The sequence below is a fragment of the Saccoglossus kowalevskii genome, chromosome 18, assembly GCF_978046115.1.
Source record: "Saccoglossus kowalevskii chromosome 18, keSacKowa6.1, whole genome shotgun sequence".
Lineage (NCBI taxonomy): Eukaryota > Metazoa > Hemichordata > Enteropneusta > Harrimaniidae > Saccoglossus > Saccoglossus kowalevskii.
This window is the reverse complement of record NC_140658.1, coordinates 12,111,690-12,124,584: the sequence shown is the minus strand read 5'-3', so window position 1 is coordinate 12,124,584 and position 12,895 is coordinate 12,111,690. Positions and strand designations below refer to the sequence as shown.

Sequence of the window (12,895 nt, the reverse complement as noted above, 5' to 3'; positions counted from 1 at the left end):
ACGCCACGATTAAATGGTTTTAAAGGCCACGCATTCGCGAGATATATGGGTCTCATATAAACAAAGATGGCGATATATCTAAAGACGTTTCCAAGCTTCAATGGGGTATTTTAGGTGATTGGAAGGTTCAAAGCAGTCACCGGCGGTATTCAGTGCAAGTCGCGCCGAGGTCAAACCTCATACTTGTGATTTCCATTTGAATAGCGCATTGGATTGTGGGAAAATCCATCTTTATCAACACAGACGTAGCACATGCGCGAAGGGAAAATGATGCCGCATTTATTTTACGTATTCACTATTTGAAGTATTAACCAGACAGGTTCCGACCTATTAACCAGACAGGTTCCGACCTATTAACCAGACAGGCTTCGACCTCGTCAATTATCCATAGGAAGAGTGTACTAATAATAATAGACACATGCTCAACACATTCAATCATGGCTGTACGGGGCTGTGTGAAAAATACGTTAACTGTGACGTTGAAATGTAACAAGCTAAATAGATTGATGCATGTGTCGTCTATCAGAGCGAGGTAAGTTAACATAATTCTTTTTGTATACAACACTTTCATTCAAACACAGCAATACCATATTGTATTACGCTGCAGTTTCTAATATGTTTTATGCGTTTCTGATTTCCTGATGTTGCGCTGAAATATTACATTACTGCACTCGAATAATTCAACCGAACGCACGGGGATATATCTGTCATGTCCATGTTTTGTTGTTGTAGAATGTCTATAAATAACAGTACTACCATGGAACTATAATTATAGTTCCATGGTACTACCCTCTAGACATTCCGGTGGGCACTACAGTAACGTCCAAATAAACGCGGCCCACAAATACGACGATAGTCCATTCTGAGATAATCTAGAATTTTATTTCACACCGGGTGCATTATTAGCGCTGTGGCGTAGATGAATTCAGTATCACTTAATCAGCTCTGAAATCCCCATGTAATAATCGTACCATAGAGTTCCTCCAAACAGGGAGCTTTGTAAATTGTAGCTCACTGCTCCAAACTACTAGTACAAAATATAAACGAGTACCTACCCCGGGGCACATATGCGTGACCTTGTTGATTGTCAACGTCTGGTACATCTATTGTAACGTGCATGAACCATTGAAATCCAAACAGAATTAAATCGGTTTTAAATAACAAATGTGACAATACGGAAAGAATAAAATTAGTTCCGTTGCAAATGTAATGTAATCTCCCAAACGGCCCCCTAAGTGTTTGTTGTCTCTGTAAGGTATGACCACGGTCCCTCAACACCGGGACTGTGGTATGACCATGGACTACAACCTTCATATCATAATATTATACTTGCTATTCTCTGTAATGTATTAGCTTCCCTTCGGGAATGTGTAAGTGTTAATAAAATTATTATTACTACGTATACCTTCCATGGTATGACTTACGTTGACCCTGGTCATGTGATCATATGACGTGACGAAAGCCCCCTTTGTGAGAAATAAGGTGAACCCCGAAATGTCAGCTCGCCTTGAATTCAGTCACAGTCCCTCCAGTCCCATATTGAGGGACTGCGATTCAATGTCTCCACCACAGTGACTGCGGTCAGCGTCCGAATCGACGCGTTGGCCGAATAAACGAACCTTGTTTGACGAAGACTATGGTGTACAATATATTGATGTATGTGACAATATGGGACGAATACAATTAGTCCCGTTGTACATGTACTCTCCAAAACGGCTACGTAAGTGTTTGTTGTCGCAGTACAGAATGAAGTACGTTTACCCATAGACCTTAGAAAACATAAGGTCTATGGTTTACCTTAGTCATGTGATCATCTGACGTGCGAAAGCCCCTTTGTGAAAAATAGAATTGTCTGTTTAGGTTGAACCCTGGACCATTGCCTTGTATTTAGTTACTTCACCACTACGGTCATCGTCCGAATCGACGAATATACGAACCTTGGCTGACGAAGACACACTGTGGTATACGAGCATACTGGCAATAGTCGAATACATCTCGTAGGTATGACTGTAATGCGGCGTTGAGTGACTGGTCGGCGGTCCAATTACGTGAAAGTGTAAACAACAGTATATTTACACTAGTCTCATCCGGTTGTCTCCGCTACTGGTATATTTGAGTCAAAGCCATTTGGAAAAATGGCTGTTCGTAACCGGACCGGATTTCTGGTGTGCCGAGTATTAAAGTATAACACTGTGAAGACTACAGTTTATGTGAGCCCTACCAGGGCCAGGTGAGTATACCTTCGTGTGATGTGACTACACTGAGTTTTGTAAGATGTTGCGGTCACGGTGTCTTCCTTATATTACTAGTATTCTCAATCTATTGTTGGTACGAATAGAAGCTGTTTATACGGCCAATCGGTAAATAAGACCGACTTGTTGAAACCCTTGGTGTTGTACCACTTCGCTGAATGGATCTTTTTAGCTCCGCTGTCGACTTTGTCGAGCGGGGCTTGTCATATGTGAGATTTTCCGTCGACGTCCGCCGTCGTTTATCGTCGTCCGTCGTCTGTGTTAATGTTTTATTTTTTCGACTTCTTCCTGGAAACTACAAGCCTGGGTATTTTGATATTTGGTGTATATGTACCTTGGGTAGACCTCTTTTAGATTTGTTTATTTCATGATGATATCTTTAATTGTCTAATTTTGATGAATACTTTTGTCATTTTTGATTAAAAGTGATATTTTCGACTTCTTGTTAAAAACCGCAAGTCCAAATTTTTTGATATTACACAAATAAGTACTACATCTGGACCTCTCTCAGATTTGTTCATTGCATGATGATATGTTCAATTCCCTAATTTTGGTGAATATTTTTGTAATTTTTGATAAAAAGTGATATTTTCGACTTTTTGTTGAAAACCACAAGTCCAACTGCTTTGATATTATACATATAGGTACTACATGTAGATTTCTCTCAGATTTGTTCATTTCATGATGATCTCTTCAATTCTCTAATTTTTATGAATATTTTTGTAATTTGTGGGCATTTTACCAAAATGTAGGTCGTTTTTGGCGACAAACGACAATGTTTGAGCGTTAAGTCGTTCGTTTTTAGACCGGTTTACATTCCCACCCAAATCCAAGTGAAATCCCTCCCTCATACTGTTTGGGAAGACTGTACACAAATATCTCTCCTCAAAAACTTGCCTGAAATGGTTGGACTAACTGGGTCACCTAGATCGGTCTCAATGACAGTGTACGACTATGCTCGAGTGGTGTGGGCTGATAAACACATACATTTACGAGTACATACTCAAACACGTTTTCAGAAAATCATATTGCACAATCATTCCCCGTTATTTGATGAGCGTTTTCCTAGCATAATAATTACTTCTTCTTTATTTGGTTAAAGCGGGTGGGTCGTCACCTGCGCACGCGCGGGGATTGAGTCCCAAGCAACGATAACAACACACGCAAAAAACGCAAAGCCTCATGGGTGGACGCTGGTTTGTAAACAATGACACGCTATGGCCATATGACACATGCGCAGTGACGACTCCCCCGCTTTAACACTCTAAACAACCAAACAACTTATACCGGTATATAATTTGCATACATTCATCCATACTGAATTACATTTCTGACAAATCAATGTTAAAAATATTGAAGTTTCATCTCAACTTGCGTACCGATGATTGTCGGTATTATATTATTATGGATATATAATGGACAAAAAATCCCATTGGGTACAGATTTAAATCAAAATTTTTAAACAAAATGTATGGAATGATGTATTAGAAATTATTATTGTGAGAGTTGATTGTGAATTACAGAAACCCATATTTGTATTACTAGCTCTTGGTGGAACTATGTCCTTATGGGCGCACCAGATCCCATCCTTGGTATTAATGACGAGTTCAAGTTGGACACTAACCCTAACAAGATGAACTTGGGTGCTGGGTGTTATCGTGATAATTTTGGCAGACCATACGTGTTACCCAGTGTGCGGAAGGTAAACTAAATTAGTTACAAGATTAGACGCAAATGCCGAGATCTCCTTGAGAGTGAGGGGGCCGCGTGATCCCACTTCAAAAATGTTCTAATCATTGCGTCTGCTGTGGTTACAGAGACCATTTGTCGTTCACTGCGAGATCCCGCGTAATGCGTGAATTCGAACTTTAAAAAAAAAACAGGACAAACAAAGGCCGTAGTGAAACGACAAATTATGTGTGAGATTCGACAATCGGGAAACTGTTTTGGGGGCATCTCAACGTTTAGTAATGTGCTTTACCCATTTGATGATGGTCAGTTTTGCAGAAGTGTATCTCAACGCCAAATTTCTTTCTGGTACCTCTGCATTTCGACTATGAACTATAAAACAAGAAATTCAAGTTCAAATCGCAGCAGACGTTCGGTTCGCACCCTTCCGCATCATGCGAGCTCTCGCAGTTAAAGAAAATTACTTATTGACAGAATAGAATGGAACACTGGGGGCAAAAACGAGTCTCGCGTCTTCTCCAATCTCACTCACGACGAGATCACGCGGCCAGTTGATCCAAGGTCTTTAATTTAAACTATATATTTAATTGGAATGTGTGATACGTACGTTTATACATACTTGTGAACTATCACTGTCAAACACATTTTCTATGTGTAAAACAGGCAGAAGATATTATCCGAGAAAGAAACCTTGACAAAGAATATCTTAGCATAACTGGTTTATCTGAATTTACAGAAGCTTCAGCATTGCTTGCATTCGGCGACGACAGTGAAGTCTTGAAAAGTAAAAAGGTACGGAAAGATAAATTTAAACGCCATTTTTTTACGCCAAATACACGAAATGCACGAAATAAAGATTATTATAGAGGTCTTGGTCAACGTTTGTGAAAAACATTAAAACAATAATTCAATAATTATGTGGGTCTGGTTTTGTGATGGTGACAACAACTTTGACTTTCGTATCTACGCTTGGGGTGGGTGGGGCTGAGCACTTTGGTGAGCTTTGGTGCCTTAAAGAAAAACAACGCGAATTTGGGTTAGCTATTCTGGCAAGGCGCATTCAGGAAGCATACTTTTCTGGACTCAAAACAAACATGATATGCTAGAACGTCCCAACAATTACAAGGCATCCAGTGAGGATATAATTCCTCATTTCACGGCTGTCTTGAATTGAACAATGGCGTTATAGAGTTTCCGTGGTTATATATCTTAACCTAGTTTTGGCATGGAATTGGAAATCAAAGCACCGACTACTCGGAATATGCAACATCTTGACTACTAAATTAAGTTGCAGGTATTCACAGCGACAATTTGATTGGCCGAATCTTCCCAATCCGCGACAGCCCTGGTACAATTGATTTGAATCGTGATCACACTGACACACTGGTACGCGGAATGTGGCGTTATATTATTCTTAACAAAATATGTGTTTGTCAGTGGGTGGATGAATTAATTATACATTTATTTCACTTCTTACATACTAGAATGTGACAGTGCAAGGTATTTCCGGTACTGGGTCTCTCTGTGTCGGAGCTCATCTCTTTGGACGGTTATTTCCTGGCTCAAAAGACATATGGCTGCCGAATCCTACATGGGGAAACCATAGGCTCATCTTTAAGTATGCGTGTTATTAAAATTTCTCAAAATGCACATCAATATATTTGATTTCGTTATTCCAAATTTATTGATTATTTATTTTGTTCCAATGTTTTATTACAGATACGCTGGATTAGAACTTGATCAATATCGATATTATGACCCAAATACGCGTGGATTTGATGCCGAGGGAGCTTATGAAGACATATCTGTGAGTACCCAGTAATTCTCCATTGCTCGCGTCGCAAAAATTGTTTCATACGTTTTATTTATCGTGTTTTTATTTCATTTCTAACAGCACATCCCAAAGAATTCCATCATTCTGTTCCATGCGTGTGCACATAACCCAACCGGAGTCGACCCAAATGTAAGTAGTGCGTAAATAAACCGTTATTACGTATATTCAATACTCAAATAACGTAAAACAGAATTTTGTAGGATATATGTATTCTCGTGGTACATTTTCTTCATTATTAATTTCGCATAACGTTTGATGTATGTTCTATTTACCGAGATGATTAGATATCCAGAAGCTTTGACAATAGATCCCTAGTCGGTAAGGTTTGACCCGTTTGTGACCACATAAACTATTTGTTGCGTAATCTCTGCTGAAATGTCGGAGTGTACATTATAAAAGTTATTATTTTTAATATTTCAGCCTCAACAGTGGAAAATGATATCTGAAATAGTAAAGGTAATACAAGTTACACAAACATAATTTATTGGACTATTTACGTTGTAATGTGTAATTATGTTGTTAAATTTAAAAAAAAAAATATTTAAATTTGTTTGCCAATCACGTGTTGCCACTGCATGGTATATCACAACCTCGGGCGATAGCTGTGGACATGTATAATAACATTTATTATTACTTATTTGCTATGTGTGTTTGTTTTCCGCTAGGCTCGTAACTTATTGCCTTTCTTTGACATGGCATACCAAGGCTTTGCGAGTGGTGACATTGACAAGGATGCGGCGGCTGTTAGAATATTTGCCGAAGATGGACACCTTCTTGCGTTGGCACAATCATACTCTAAGAATATGGGACTATATGGCAAGTTACCATTAAATACTTACGTTAATTTCGTACTTTGACCACATAGAACGCACATATGCCTGGCATAACACGATAAAGAAGGCAACGAGTTTAACATAGCGTATTTTTAAGCATGTTTAAGCAACTCTGTCTCGTGTTATATATCTTGATATGAACAAAAATCGTAAATTGAAAACGCTATTTTGGATACAAATTTGGTATGAATGAAATAATGTAAAACAGTGCGCGTGCGCCCGAATTTACATGTACGTACATTTAATTTGAAAGGCATGCGCATTTCATTATCGCCTTAAAAGCGTACTGCTATGTTTGCTACCAAAATAACTAGTCTTCTTTTTATAAATAAATCATCCTATATTGTTTTTAACAAGATGTATTTTAAAACAAACACAACATATTATTTGTTCTTTCTGGTACCAGGTGAGCGTGTTGGTGCCTTTACACTTATCTGTGAGTCCGAGGAAGAAGCAAAACGCGTGGAATCTCAGCTGAAGGTCATTGTACGGGCAATGTATACCACCCCACCCCTCAGTGGTCCTCGTATCGTGGCGACCATTTTGAATACACCCAAACTGAAAAGCCAGTGGTAAGATATGAACAGATTATTTGTTAAAAAATGTATTTGCGTTAGTCTTTTGGTTTTTGCATTGCCCTGCAGGATGTAATACAGCGAGGGACAGAATAGCGTGTGTGATACATACATGCTATAATTCTGTGGACGAGTGTAATATATAAGTTGCTTCTATGTTTTGCAGACACAACAGACGATGCAGTTTATGTCACGTGACTTGTTAATATGTTATGCAGGGACGGATTAAATTACTTCAATTAGAATTTAAAGCGGTGGAGTCGTCACCTGCGCATGCGGCAGACGGCCATAGCGTGTCGTTGTTCACAAAGAAGCGTCTACCCATGAGCCTTTGCGTTTTTAGCGTGCGTTATTGTCGTCGCTTTGAATTCAATTCCCATGCGTGCGCAGGTCACGACGCCTCCACTTAAGTCAGTAAAAAAAACATCCAGATTTACATTCAAATTTCAGTGAAAATAAATATCATATAAAAAAAACACCTTTTCAGCGAAAATTAAAGTAAAACATGACTTTCTTTGTCATGTATACTTCTATGAAGGTTGTAGATTGTAGTGGACGCTGGCTCTGTGCACGCGGACAACAATCAATCATTAATTAGTTAATCAATAGACAACAAATAAAGTTGAATCATGAAATCGGAACGATCTAAAATGACTTTGCATATACCATTTATGAATCTAACTCAGAATGCAATATTCTGTGACGTCATCGATAGTTGTATATTGCTATGCAAATTGTGTACACGTATATCGCTCAAAGCTATGACGTGCGAAAACATTTATTTTCATATTTTTCCCATTTACCTGCAGATAGTTTCATAGAAATAAAAACAACTGGTATGATCGTTTTTAATTTTTTAAATGTTGACCACTCGTGTAGTAATTTCCAAAGACAGAACAAGTTGTAATAATTATATTTTGGTTTATTAATCTGATATGTGGTTTAACATGCGATGTCATTTATATATAGCCAATACCACGTGGTGAAATGAACGTTTGTAAAATCAATAATATACTTCTAGGCTCAGGGAACTGAAAGGTATGGCCAACAGAATCATATTCATGCGCCAACAACTCGTGAAGAACCTAGAGGAAGAAGGATCGACTCGTAATTGGCAACATATCACTGATCAGATTGGCATGTTCTGTTATACTGGACTCACAACTGAACAGGTAAGAGCATTACCCATTGTGTAAATATTAGACACAAATAACCTTAGACGTATGCAAATGACTACCGAGTTCTCGTCGAGTAAACAACAATACCAACGAATTGTTTGACCATCAAATAGTATTTCATTCGCACTCGCCACCACGTTAACTGCACCCATGACCTATGACCCATGGTATTTATTTAGAAAAGTGGACGCGATAAATGGAAGAAAATAAAACTTAATTCGAGAAGCAAAAACAAATCTCGTGATAATCTCATCCTCAACGAGACCCCGAAGGTCGTTTGCGTCAACAGTCGAACGGTTCTGTTTTTTGTAAGAATATTTCCTTATTGAACTTTTCTTAAGAAATTAACGATGTACGTAGTTCCTTCTCATGTTTCTACACGGATACAAATATCGCTATTTTTTGTTTAAACCCAAAACAACGATAATGTTAGCAATCCTAATGCGTTTCAGGTGAACAGAATCAAGAAGGAGTTTGGTATTTACCTCACAAACGATGGGAGAATCTCTGTGGCTGGCATAACAACCAAGAATAATCACTATCTTGCCCACGCTATCCACGAAGTAACAAAACACGACACTGTTCCCACAGTCAGTCCCTACACTGGTCCTAAACATAGTGACACATCTAAGAGAGTGCACGTACGGTGAAACGGCTAAAAATAAATGGAAAGACCTTGACTGTGACATACTTGGTGGACACACTGCCATAATAACATGTACTTTACAGATTTTTAAATCAAGTTGTTGTTGTTGTTGTTGTTGTTGTTGTTGTTTCATCGAGCAAATTTCTTTCTACTGTATTTATAGATTTACCGATTCATGTTGTAGTTAATGACAAACAAATGTATAATATATGTAATCGAAGTGATACTTATTCAAATTCTCTGATTTGAAATGCAGAACTTTACATGCGTGTTACGAGCTGAACGTGTGGTCAGTACTTACCTGGTCTTTGATCTATTTGCTTGATAACATTTTATGCGTTGCATTTCTCAGGTATAATACACCTTTCCTATAAATCGCGCCCTCTAGTGACGACGCGATATGAATGCCGCTCGAAGTATTAATATCGTTTTGACCTCTAGTAATCCATCAATGAAGATTGTGTGTTTGCGAGATCTGACTGTGACTATATTCTAGATGACGACCGACTACAGAACCAAATATAGTTGTCGATTTAAACGACATTGACCTTACCCCTACACGCCATTTTCACGTCATTGAAGCGCTCTGACACTAGAGGTCGCGATTTGTAAAAATGGTGTACTAGACTAAGTATTAATTTATTGCTCAATACACAAACTTGTAAAATATGAATGCCAGTCGGGGCTGCAATAGTTGTAGACCGCGCCCGCTCTCGAGTTGCCTGAACACACCAACTTTTGACACGACCACGCCCCCACTTTTACCCTATTTTGGGGAGGGACAGCAAAATTGTAGCTCGCAATTCATGAAGACCATTTCGCGACTTCTAGATAGGTTCGTTAACGCCTCTTGTCTCGATTTTTTTTTAATCCGACAACGGAACTTTATTTACTAATATCCCATCATAATGGTTTAATCTAAAACGATATTTTGTTTGTACGATATTGGTTAATATAGTACCATTGTCGAATTTAATAAAAAAAAATAATAAGAATTTGCTTTCGATTAGTTGGTCTATGGTCTATGATTTGGTGAAAAAAATGTCAAAGTACGATGGTGAAGCGATTTCAATTGAATTGATCACGTGACTGAAACATCTAGACTGTAATAAGGTTACACAGTAGCGTTAACAAACTTCGAGTTACTAACTCAATTTCGCAAAATTGCCTCATGAATTTTGAGTTTTGGTCCGCCCTCAAATTTGGGGTTAAATTGGGCGTAGTCGGATAAAAATTGGGCGTGGCGACAAATTATGTATACACATGTTCCCATACTCGCGGTGTAAAAATCATCTTCTTTTTACCTACATTTGGCCATAGATTATATTGATTCTGAATGCAAGCTCATAAAATTTCACTTAAAGATTGTCGCGCAGCGCATGTTACAATTTTATGTAAACAAACAATGTATTTTACACGCGTTGTATACGTTGCTATGGGTCCCATATTGAACAGGACGCGGCACGACGACTGGTGTCTTTTTTTTTATTTTGTACATCTAGTATGTTCAAATTTCGTGGTCAGCTGAACAGTCTACATCACGTGACAGTATGGCTGCCATAGTTTGACTTAGACGATCGATTGCAGTTATTTAAAGCGGGAGGGTCGTCACCTGCGCACGCGCGGAAATTGAGTCCCAAGCGACGATAACGACTCACGCTATAAACGCAAAGGCTCATGGGTAGACGCTCGTCTGTGGACAATGACACGCTATGTCCATCTGACGCATGCGCAGGTGACGACTCCCCCACTTTAATGTAATTTCTATAATTAATTGTATGTGTTGATTGCAATTGCATTCAAAGAATTTTTTTACACCAAAACACAAGAAAGCTCGTTCTAAAATTACCTTTTCCACATGTTGTCGGCTGTGTGCCGAGAGACGTACAGTGACGTAAAGACAAGTGTTTGGCAATGAACACAGGCCTGCATGTTGATTTCCAAACCAACACAAATCTGTACTTTGTCTTATCTGGGTTCACTCTGCTCTCGGTTATAAAGGAGATACTGATAGATATGTGAATAAATTAGGCTAATTGTACAACATTGTTACAATATAATAAATAAATCGAAGTTGTCGTATTTGTTTTGTTAATAGTTTTTATTTTCTGTTTTATTTCTTATATATTATAGTTTAATTGACGTTTGTAATTACAAGTATTTTATCTAATCATTTACCGCAGTTTATTTTTATTGTGGGATGGTTAAACATAAATATTTACTCGAAAAAAAGGAATCTGTATTTTTTTCACTTGTATCAGCTACAGCTAGTACACTGTCATATAGTGTATGTATACTACACGCCCAACATACTGCAAGGACATTTTTTATTTATATGTGAAACAAGCTGAGAACATAGCCCACTCGAGACAATGGTAACAAGCTGAGAACATAGCCCACTCGAGACAATGGTAACAAGCTGAGAACATAGCCCACTCGAGACAATGGTAACAAGCTGAGAACATAGCCCACTCGAGACAATGGTAACAAGCTGAGAACATAGCCCACTCGAGACAATGGTAACAAGCTGAGAACATAGCCCACTCGAGACAATGGTAACAAGCTGAGAACATAGCCCACTCGAGACAATGGTAACAAGCTGAGAACATAGCCCACTCGAGACAATGGTAACAAGCTGAGAACATAGCCCACTCGAGACAATGGTAACAAGCTGAGAACATAGCCCACTCGTGACAATGGTAACAAGCTGAGAACATAGCCCACTCGAGACAATGGTAACAAGCTGAGAACATAGCCCACTCGAGACAATGGTAACAAGCTGAGAACATAGCCCACTCGAGACAATGGTAACAAGCTGAGAACATAGCCCACTCGTGACAATGGTAACAAGCTGAGAACATAGCCCACTCGAGACAATGGTAACAAGCTGAGAACATAGCCCACTCAAGACAATGGTAACAAGCTGAGAACATAGCCCACTCAAGACAATGGTAACAAGCTGAGAACATAGCCCACTCGAGACAATGGTAACAAGCTGAGAACATAGCCCACTCAAGACAATGGTAACAAGCTGAGAACATAGCCCACTCAAGACAATGGTAACAAGCTGAGAACATAGCCCACTCAAGACAATGGTAACAAGCTGAGAACATAGCCCACTCGAGACAATGGTAACAAGCTGAGAACATAGCCCACTCGAGACAATGGTAACAAGCTGAGAACATAGCCCACTCGAGACAATGGTAACAAGCTGAGAACATAGCCCACTCGAGACAATGGTAACAAGCTGAGAACATAGCCCACTCGAGACAATGGTAACAAGCTGAGAACATAGCCCACTCGTGACAATGGTAACAAGCTGAGAACATAGCCCACTCGAGACAATGGTAACAAGCTGAGAACATAGCCCACTCGAGACAATGGTAACAAGCTGAGAACATAGCCCACTCGAGACAATGGTAACAAGCTGAGAACATAGCCCACTCGAGACAATGGTAACAAGCTGAGAACATAGCCCACTCGAGACAATGGTAACAAGCTGAGAACATAGCCCACTCGAGACAATGGTAACAAGCTGAGAACATAGCCCACTCGTGACAATGGTAACAAGCTGAGAACATAGCCCACTCGAGACAATGGTAACAAGCTGAGAACATAGCCCACTCGAGACAATGGTAACAAGCTGAGAACATAGCCCACTCGAGACAATGGTAACAAGCTGAGAACATAGCCCACTCGTGACAATGGTAACAAGCTGAGAACATAGCCCACTCGAGACAATGGTAACAAGCTGAGAACATAGCCCACTCGAGACAATGGTAACAAGCTGAGAACATAGCCCACTCGAGACAATGGTAACAAGCTGAGAACATAGCCCACTCGAGACAATGGTAACAAGCTGAGAACATAGCCCACTCGAGACAATGG

General features: G+C 39.3%; 1 protein-coding gene across 2 annotated transcripts; it reads left to right on the top strand.

Annotated features, from left to right (window-relative positions):
- The first annotated feature begins 409 nt into the window (after nucleotides 1-409).
- Nucleotides 410-11,089, top strand: LOC100371531 (aspartate aminotransferase, mitochondrial-like). Of its 2 annotated transcripts, none has more exons than XM_085492699.1 (11): nucleotides 410-532; nucleotides 3,798-3,954; nucleotides 4,605-4,733; nucleotides 5,426-5,559; nucleotides 5,661-5,748; nucleotides 5,836-5,904; nucleotides 6,196-6,231; nucleotides 6,441-6,591; nucleotides 7,015-7,180; nucleotides 8,205-8,355; nucleotides 8,814-11,089. In XM_085492699.1, the coding sequence occupies exons 1-11, from the start codon at nucleotides 438-440 to the stop codon at nucleotides 9,009-9,011; spliced, it is 1,374 nt and encodes a 457-aa protein (XP_085348825.1). In that variant the 5' UTR covers nucleotides 410-437; the 3' UTR covers nucleotides 9,012-11,089. The 2 variants fall into 2 exon arrangements, with proteins under 2 accessions (XP_085348825.1, XP_077868361.2); XM_078012235.2 differs by lacking the exon at nucleotides 410-532 and adding an exon at nucleotides 1,813-2,230.
- Nucleotides 11,090-12,895: the final 1,806 nt, after the last annotated feature.